Below are 9,734 nucleotides of genomic sequence, written 5' to 3' on the forward strand. Positions count from 1 at the left end.
TATTAATTTTTCTCTCATAATAAATCAACCAACAGTATTTTCAGCCACGACTTATCAGCCAAGCGAACAGAGCATATGTTCTTAATAGTTGATCCCACACCTTGACTTTGCGTGTCCTATTTTTTTTACGGAAATCCAATGCAAAATCATTTATTAGCTTTTTATTATTTGATAAAACTTGTAATATATAGGTAATAGAGATCATGAAACAAGCTTAAATTTACTATGTATTTAAATTTGTAGAACTTTTCTCAATATATATTCGTGTATGCCGCAAGTTACTTGTGGCAGCCATAGGCTACAAAAATTTATGACCCGGATGCAACGTACGGGTATTTATCTAGTTATATAGAAAAAATAAAACTTATTTCATGATCTTTATCACCTACGTTGTATAGATCTAGTTTATAGAAACCTAACAAAATCGTTCTCCCCTTCACTTTCTTCTATCCACAAATCAAAATTTCCCCAACATTACTCTAACCGAATCGAGGTTTCTTTGGCCAAATGACGGCCCTATCGACCAAATCTGTGGTCACCGCTGTTTTTTTTTCGACTATGGTCGCCGCTGCTTAGGGAAACGACGGGAGCACATCCTCGAAGGCGCCGGTGGTGGAGGCAAGCGAGGTGAACCCGAGTCCCAGCGCCTTGTGGAAAGAGGAGACCCGAAAATCGCAGCGCACGAAAACGCAGGAGCAACCCGCCCACTCGCCACCATGGCGCCGCTCGTGCCGATGTCGCAGCCATGGGTGGAGAAATAGTAAGCCCGCACCCCTCCCTCTCTTCCCCCACAATTTCCCCCCGGAATTTGGAATGTAGCACTGGCGGTTCTCTCTAATCGCGCCTGTTCTTGCTGGGGTTGCAGCCGGCCGAGGCAGGTCAAGGATGTGGCTCACCAGGAGGAGGTGATTCGGGTGCTCACCAACACCCTCCAGACCGCCGACGTGAGTAAACGCTAAACCCTAACCCCTCTTCCGCCCCCACAAAATTTCTTCTTTTTATTTGCGGAACCCCCTTGGAGATTTTCTTATTTTATTTGCTGTTTGGTCGCTTGCAGCTGCCGCACATGCTGTTCTACGGCCCGCCGGGGACGGGAAAGACCACCACCGCACTCGCCATTGCCTACCAGCTCTACGGGTATACCCTCGTGCTGGACCCTGTCTTTTAGTGTACGATTTCTTAATTTGGTTGTGCTAGCATGAGTAGTGTGCTATGTAATCTTGGATTGCCTGAGACTTGCCAGCATGAGTAGTTGCTACTGCAATGGAGCAATTGATGGCGAGTGCAGCTTGCTATAGTTGATCCTTTGATATTACTGACGATTATATATCCTTCAATGCCACAAAATACTCTTTTTTTCTTTTAAAATGGTCAACAATGTTTTCAGGTCGTCTAGTCGAACCTAGTCGCTATAGGACCGACCAGGCGACTAATCGTGATTAGTCGTCGACTAGGCCGATTAGTCGAGCCTAGTCGACCCTGGTCGTCCATATAATCGTCCTATGCATCAGGACATATACATACTATATATATACCTATATGTACTATATAGTGTACACAATATAGCAAGCATCAAGACTACATTAGTGTTTAGCAAGTGACTTACTTGTGGGAGTTGTTTTCTTGCCTTTTCTTCACTGTCCAACTGCATCTCCATACCTTCCAGAGGGGACAATCTTTTTGCAAAATATGCACTGCACAAAATCCTTCTTCGAAGCATCTGGCCACCACCCATACTTCCATCCTGGATCTTGTGATTTTGCCTTCCTCTTGGTGTCAACAGCTTGGGCAACAAGCTCTGGAGGTAGCTTTGCAATAGCCCTCTCAACTAGTGTTGCAACATCTGGACTAGCTGAGGAAGCCGTGGCAGCTGCACCTGACCCAGATGATGAATGTAGAACACCTCCGTCAAGGTCAGGCATCGGCATTATCACTTCCACGTTTGCACGTCGTCGCTCCACAGCTGTACAAGCACAAGGCTGATAGTTAGCAGCATTACTAGCAGAGCCAGAGAGGATGCAGCCATGTAGGTCAGGAGAGCAGATGGGGAGGGAAAATGGACATACAGTCGTCAGAGCAGCTCATCACCAACGAGCAGAGGGCCGGCACCTTCAGGCCTTCAAATCAGAGGAATGCAGCTCTAACTCTGAGCCCCTGACCCCTGAGAGAACATGAAGCATCCAAATCAGAGGAGTAGAGATGAGAGGGCAGAGGAGCAGGGGATGAGGGAAGGACCTGAACGGCAGGGAGGCAGCTGCGGCGGGAATAGATCAACAGAGGGCCGGCCACCTGCTGGAGCAGAGGGCGGTGGGAGATGGCAGGCGGCGGGAGCAGACACCTGAGCAGAGGGCTGAGCGACCAGGCACCTGCAGGAACAGAGGGCGGGCGGGCGCAGAGCCGCAGATGGCCAGCCACCGCGGAGCAGAGGTCGAGCGGACTGGCGCAGATGGCCGCCGGCGGGAGCAGGATGCAGAGGGCTGGGCGGCTGGCCACCGCGGGAGCAGAGGGCTGGGCGGCTGGCCACCGCGGGAGCAGAGGGCGGGCGGGACCGCCGGAGCAGAGGGCCGCCGGCAGGAGCAGGCTGCAGGGGCGCCGGCCACCGGCGGAGCAGAGGGCGGGCGCGACTCGCGAGTCGCGAGCACAGGGCCGGCGGCGGCTGTTAATTTCCCGTGAAATTTTTGTCGCTACCAGCCAAAACCCCTTATCCCTCCCACGCTCGCGCGCGCCCGTGACCCGCGCGCCCATGACCCTGCACGCGCGCGCTCACGCAGCTGCGTTTTCGCGCGATGGCGCGCTCGCCCAGTGGCCCGCGCGCGGCAGCAAAAAAAAACAGCCAAAACTAGTCGTCCCACCCCTAATCGGACGACTAATCGCGATTAGGCGACGATTAGTCGGACGACCAGGCCCCTAATCGAGCTAATCGGGTCGAGGTCCCTAATCGAGCACCCAGGACCGATTAGGACGATTAATCGCGATTAATCGGACGACTTGAAATCATTGATGGTCAAAAAGAACAGCAACGGTTGTGGAGATCCCTAATTTACTTGCATTTTCAGCCCATTCTAAGGTTCCATAGGCATTATTTAGCTTGAATGATTAATTTGCTGGAGGTCCTGTTAGAGGCTCTACATATGTGTGAGAATTTTTTTTGGAAGGTTGATTATTTCCATCAAGGATGGACCATCAAAATATTCGAAATTTATAATCTTGTTTTTATGGGGCGAAGATTGGCATGTCTGTTTGTACAATCTGTAACCCATGTATATGTTGGTGCTTATCACTGAGTCGAATGATACATAGTCAAGTTACCTTTTTGATGCAACAGAACAGCAGCAAAATAAAACTATATGTGTTTAAAATAGCCATTTAAGAGGAACTCTGACTAATACAAAAGTAGCGAGTATGATTTCCTCTTCGACTCACAATTGTTTTTAACTTATTGAGAATGACTGTCAGACAACCAGCGTTGCCTCTGTTATCTGTTTTATGCATGTGGTTGTGATGGTTAATTCCTCAAATTTATTCATGAAATTTGCATATCCATGCTAGTAAGTGTGGAAATGACATTAGAAACTGTCTTGTTTTGAAAAAAAAAAAACACAACACTACTCTCAGTTGGTTTGGGGACTCAGTTTTCTTCTCCTCTTTGGATGTTTCAGTCCAGAGCTGTATAAGTCGAGAGTTTTGGAGCTCAATGCTAGTGATGATCGTGGAATTAATGTGGTGAGGACGAAAATCAAGGACTTTGCTGCTGTTGCTGTTGGTACTGCACGGAAAGCGTAAGCTCATCAAAATTAGAAAGCTTTTCAATTCCATCCGATTTTTGTATTCCTTACAAGTTTTCTTGTTGTGATGGACTTCAGTGGTTATCCCTGCCCACCTTACAAGATTATTATACTTGATGAAGCAGATTCAATGACAGAAGATGCCCAGGTATATTGTCACACAGCATTCTTCTATACGTAATAAATGCTTCAGACCTAATACATATGTTAAGTTGATATTTTATATCCTTCTGTAGAATGCTTTGAGGCGTACCATGGAGACTTACTCCAAAGTGACCAGATTCTTTTTTATATGCAACTATATCAGCAGGTATTTTGTCAACACCAACACCAACACCAACAAAGTCTTTAAATCCTAAACAAGTTGGGGTATGCTAGAGTTGAAACCCAGCAGAAACAATCAAGGTTCAGACACGTGAATAGCTATTTTCCAAGCACTCCTATCTAAGGCTAAGTTTTTTAGTATATTCCATTCTTTCAAGTCTCCTTTTATTGTCTCTACCCAAGTCAACTTTGGTCTTCCTCTGCCTCTCTTCACGTTACTATCCTGACTTAGTATTCCACTACGCACCGGTGCCTCCGGAGATCTCCGTTGGACATGTCCAAACCATCTCAACCGGTGTTGGACAAGCTTTTCTTCAATTGGTGCTACCCCTAATCTATCACGTATATCATCGTTCCGAACTCGTCCCTTCTTGTATGACCGCAAATCCAACGCAACATACGTATTTCTGCGACACTTATCTATTGAACATGTCGTCTTTTCGTAGGCCAACATTCTGCACCATACAACATAGCAGGTCTAATCGTCGTCCTATAAAACTTGCCTTTTAGCTTCTGTGGTACCCTTTTGTCACATAGGACACCAGATGCTGGGCGCCACTTCATCCACCCTGCTTTGATTCTATGGCTAACATCTTCATCAATATCCTCGTCTCTCTATAGCATTGATCCTAAATATCGAAAGGTATCCTTCTTAGGCACTACTTGACCTTCGAAACTAATATCTTCCTCCCGAATAGTAGTGCTGAAGTCACATCTCATACTCAGTTTTAGTTCTACTGAGTCTAAAACCTTTGGACTCCAAAGTCTCCCGCCATAACTCCAGTTTCTGATTCACTTCTGTTCGACTTTCATCAACTGGCACTACATCGTCCGCGAAAAGCATACACCAAGGAATGTCCCCTTGTATGTCTCTTGTGACCTCATCCATCACTAAGGCAAACAGATAAGGACTCAAAGCTGACCCTTGATGTAGTCCTATCCTAATCAGGAAGTTATCCGTGTCTCCATCACTTGTTCGAACACTAGTCACAATATTGTTGTACATGTCCTTAATGAGCCTGACGTACTTCGTTGGGACTTTATGTTTGTCCAAAACCCACCACATAACATTCCTTGGTATTTTATCATAAGCCTTCTCCAAGTCAATAAAAACCATAGGTAGGTTCTTTTTCTTCTCTCTATACCGCTCCATAACTTGTCTTATTAAGAAAATGGCTTCCATGGTTGACCTTCCGGGCATAAAACCAAATTGGTTCATAGAGACCTGCGTTATTGCTCTCAAGCGATGCTCGATAACTCTCTCCCATAGCTTCATAGTATGGCTCATCAACTTAATTCTTCGGTAATTAGTACAACTTTGAATATTCCCTTTATTCTTGTAGATCGGTACCAACCTCCACTCGTCAGGCATCATGTTCGATCGAAAAATATGGTTAAACAGCTTGGTTAGCCATACTATAGCTATGTCTCCAAGGCATCTCCACACCTCGATTGGGATACCATCCGGTCCCATCGCCTTACCTCCTTTCATCATTTTCATCCTTTTCAACGTCTCTCTGACCTCAGATTCTTGGATTCTCCGCACAAAGCGCCTATTGGTGCCATCAAAAGAGTCATCCAACTGAAAGGTTGTGTCCGTATTCTCACTATTGAACAATTTGTCAAAATACTCTTGTCATCGATGTCGGATCTCATCCTCCTTCACCAAGAGATGCTCCCTTTCATCCTTAATGCACTTAACTTGGTTGAAGTCCCTTGTCTTTCTCTCACGAACCCTAGCCATCCTATAAATGTCCTTCTCTCCTTTTTTCGTACTCAAATGTTGGTAGAGATCCTCATACGCTCTACCCTTTGCCACACTTACAGCTCGCTTTGCAGTCTTCTTTGCCACCTTGTACATCTCTATGTTGTCCACACTCTTGTCATGATACAAGCGTCTATAGCATTCTTTCTTCTCCTTAATAGCCCTTTGGACTTCCTCGTTCCACCACCAAGTATCTTTAGCCTCGCCTCCACTTCCTTTGGTTACTCCACACACCTCTGAGGCCACCTTCCGAATGTTGGTTGCCATCTTCTCCCACATGTTGTTTATGTCATCTTCTTCCTTCCAAGAGCCCTCTTTGATAACCCTTTCTCTGAATACCTCTGATGCCTTCTCTTTCAGTTTCCACCACTTTATTCTTTTAATCTTAGCTTGTTTATCCCTACGGGCACGCACCTGAAAACGAAAGTCTGCCACCAAAAGCTTATATTGAGAAACAACACACTCCCCTAACACACTCCCCTGGTATCACCTTGCAACCCAAGCATGCTTGTTTGTCCTTTCTTCTTGCGAGGACAAAGTCAATCTGGCTAGAGTGTTGTCCGCTACTGAAGGTCACTAGATGAGATTCTCTCTTTCTAAAGAAAGTGTTGGCTATCATCAGGTCAAAAGCTACCGCGAAGTCCAGAACTTCCTCCCCCTCCTGATTCCTACTACCATACCCAAAACCTCCATGAACTGCCTCGAAAACTGCACTTGTAGTACCTACATGCCCATTAAGATCTCCTATAACAAGCTTCTCACTATTAGGTACAGCTCTAATCAGGCCATCTAAGTCTTCCCAGAACTGTCTCTTAACACTCTCGTCGAGGCCTACTTGGGGGCATACGTACTAATTACGTTCAAGACCATATCACCAATGACAAGCTTGACTAAGATAATCATATCTCCTTGCCTTCTCACTTCCACCACACTATTCTTAAGCCTCTTATCAATCAAAACTCCTACTCCATTTCTATTCGCGACTGTCCCTGTGTACCAAAGCTTGAAACCTGTATTGTCCACCTCTTTCGCCTTCTGACCCTTCCATTTAGTCTCTTGAACGCATAATATATTTACACGCCTCCTAGTCGCGGTATCAACTAATTCTCTTAACTTACCTGTAAGCGACCCTACATTCCAAGTACCTAAACGGGTCCTAATTGGTTCGACTAGCTTCCTTACCCTTCGCACCTGTCGACTCAGATGTGAAGACCCTTGCTCATTTTTCACTACACCCGGGTGCCGATGTAGCGCGCCACTAAGGATGCGACGACCCGATCCTTGCTCACTTGACACTATGCCCAGATCGCGACACGGCGCGTCACGGGGGTGACGACCCGGCCCTTGCCTATTTAACACCATACCCGGGTCCCGATATGGCGTGTCGCTAAGAGGGTTACGCCTCAACGGTTTTCTTTCGGGTTTCATCTCCATTAGAATGGCTAGATTTAACGTTGGCTCGCCACGCCTATCACAACCTTCCTTCTTTACGAGGGCTAGGGACCTGCTATGTTGAGGCAACATAGGCGGAGTTGTATTTTGTCAACGTGATCTTATTATTTTTCTATGGTACAAATATTGAATTTTTGTGATTCATGATTGTTAATGTTACAGGATAATAGAACCACTTGCATCAAGATGTGCCAAGTTTAGGTTCAAGCCTCTTTCAGAAGAAGTGATGAGCAGCCGCATTATGCATATATGCAATGAAGAAGGTCTTAATCTTGATGCTCAGGTATTTAAATTAGCCTTATTCGTGATGAATCAGATGATGTTTATATGCATCATACATTATTATGATAATATCTGGTCAATTGTTTGGAGCATTCTTTCATTTAATAATTACTTGGTTGAGATGCTTTGAATTCTCTAATTAGGCGCTGTCCACACTGAGTGCCATTTCTCAAGGTGATCTTCGTCGTGCTATAACCTATCTTCAGGTATGAATTTTCTCCAAATCTACTATTTGGCATTAAGCTGTGCTCAGCTGATCGTAGTTCCATATACTTTTGGTTTGTTGCAGAGTGCAGCTCGCTTATTTGGATCTTCTCTCTCTTCCAGTGACTTGATCAGTGTTTCAGGGGTACAGCACCATTCACTTTTCTCCTCTTTTGTTTGTGAATATGCTAATTTATCACATAGTACGAATTTACTAGTTCCTGTATAGTGCGATGATGAATTAATTATTATTTTTTGCTTTATGCTTGAGGTTATATTGTTATAAAAAGTTTATTCATGCTTGATGATGTTGTTCCCCCAGAACTTAGTGTAGTTCTAGCCTTCAACGAAGTTTTACACACATAGCAATAAAATTGTTTATGCTTAAAGGAAATTAATTGTGCTTTTCCTTGGAAAAATATCTTATATCATGAGAAATTTTACCATGCAAGTAATTGGTGACCTGAACAAAGAGAAATCAAACTCGTCCATTCATCATGTTTGTCTCCCTGTGTCAGGTTATCCCTGAAGATGTTGTCAAGTCACTGCTTGCAGCCTGCAAATCTGGTGAATTTGACGTGGCGAACAAGGAAGTTAGCAATATTATAGCAGATGGATATCCAGTCTCACAGCTGATGGCACAGGTCATCTGTTTATTTTGTTTCTAGATGCCATACTTCAGTTAATTACTATTCCTGTTGATTTCATCTGTCACTGCTGCTAACTGAAGTACTTGTGCAGTTTCTAGATGTGATTGTTAGCGCGGATGATATTCAAGATGATCAAAAGGCAAGGATATGTAAAAAGCTTGGGGAAACTGATAAGGTTTGTCCGACTAAAATTACAGTACTACAGTTCTCATGTTCATCCTTTTCTTGTTTCCCATGACTTGTACTCTTCTAAAGGGAAACCTAGAACTTTTTTCTTCCACATGACTTGTTCAGAAATAATATGATGTTGAAGCCTGCCATGCTAGAGTTGCATGTTTTTATCTTGTAGCAAGTCTCTGAAACTGTATCCACAGATGTATCACATGCTGAAACTTCTGTAGTATCTGTAATGTTACATTTCTCACCTTTCTCCTTTTGGATGATTTTACAGTGCTTGGTTGATGGGGCAGATGAGTATCTACAGCTGTTGGATGTCGCCAGTGAGACTATTCGTGCTCTTTTTAACATGCCACAAACGCTGGTCTTCTAAGTTCAAAAAGAGGAATGGTGGTTGCGATCCCTGCCTCCCTGGCGAAAGCTTTTCCTGCCTCTTAGATGCTGCCCAAGGCTAATCTGCCTCGCCATGCTGTTCCAATGTTGGTAGATTTGTGATGGGTTGAAAAGCGATGAACTCGCCCTAAAATCCTGCTGAACTATGTGCCTGTGGATGCCCAATATGACAATGAAAATTTCGCAACTTTACATCTTGAGTGTTATATTTCCTCTTCTACTCCCAGGTGATGCTATGATGGCAGAGAGCAGGTTAGCATCTATGACTTCAGATGCCTCCAGAGTGCTGCAGTTCACGCTATAATTTCTGAAGTTGTGCAATATTTAGAAAAGGGTTTTAGATAAGGGTTAATTGGATTCATGCTGTTATAATTTTTTATGTTTAGAGAAACGTCATTACTATTTGTCTATTTTGAAGCATGCCATTACAATTCTTTGTTTCCCACAAAAATGCCACTGAATACGTATGGACACAGCCTGGGTCTAGCTGCAGCGTATACGAAGTCATATACTTCATCACCTCTGTCACTGACACGCGGGCCTCACATGTCATCTTCTTCCTCTCTCTCCATCCTGACGCGGCCATGGCCACGGCGAGCAGCAGCAGCAGCACATCGGCAGCCCGCGAGCAGCAACTCATCTCCTGCTCCTGACGCGACCAAGCTCGCCCGCCGCGAGGACCAGGCCCCCTCCCTTCCTTCC

General features: G+C 44.9%; 1 protein-coding gene across 1 annotated transcript; it reads left to right on the plus strand.

Moving 5' to 3' along the window:
- Window positions 1-447: 447 nt before the first annotated feature.
- On the plus strand, window positions 448-9,408 carry LOC136506248 (replication factor C subunit 2-like). The gene is made up of 12 exons (XM_066501319.1): window positions 448-760; window positions 866-944; window positions 1,058-1,137; window positions 3,660-3,779; window positions 3,864-3,933; window positions 4,022-4,095; window positions 7,489-7,609; window positions 7,752-7,814; window positions 7,898-7,957; window positions 8,331-8,456; window positions 8,554-8,637; window positions 8,914-9,408. The coding sequence occupies exons 1-12, from the start codon at window positions 717-719 to the stop codon at window positions 9,010-9,012; spliced, it is 1,020 nt and encodes a 339-aa protein (XP_066357416.1). The 5' UTR covers window positions 448-716; the 3' UTR covers window positions 9,013-9,408.
- Window positions 9,409-9,734: the final 326 nt, after the last annotated feature.

This window comes from Miscanthus floridulus, chromosome 1 (genome assembly GCF_019320115.1).
Source record: "Miscanthus floridulus cultivar M001 chromosome 1, ASM1932011v1, whole genome shotgun sequence".
Taxonomy (NCBI): domain Eukaryota; kingdom Viridiplantae; phylum Streptophyta; class Magnoliopsida; order Poales; family Poaceae; genus Miscanthus; species Miscanthus floridulus.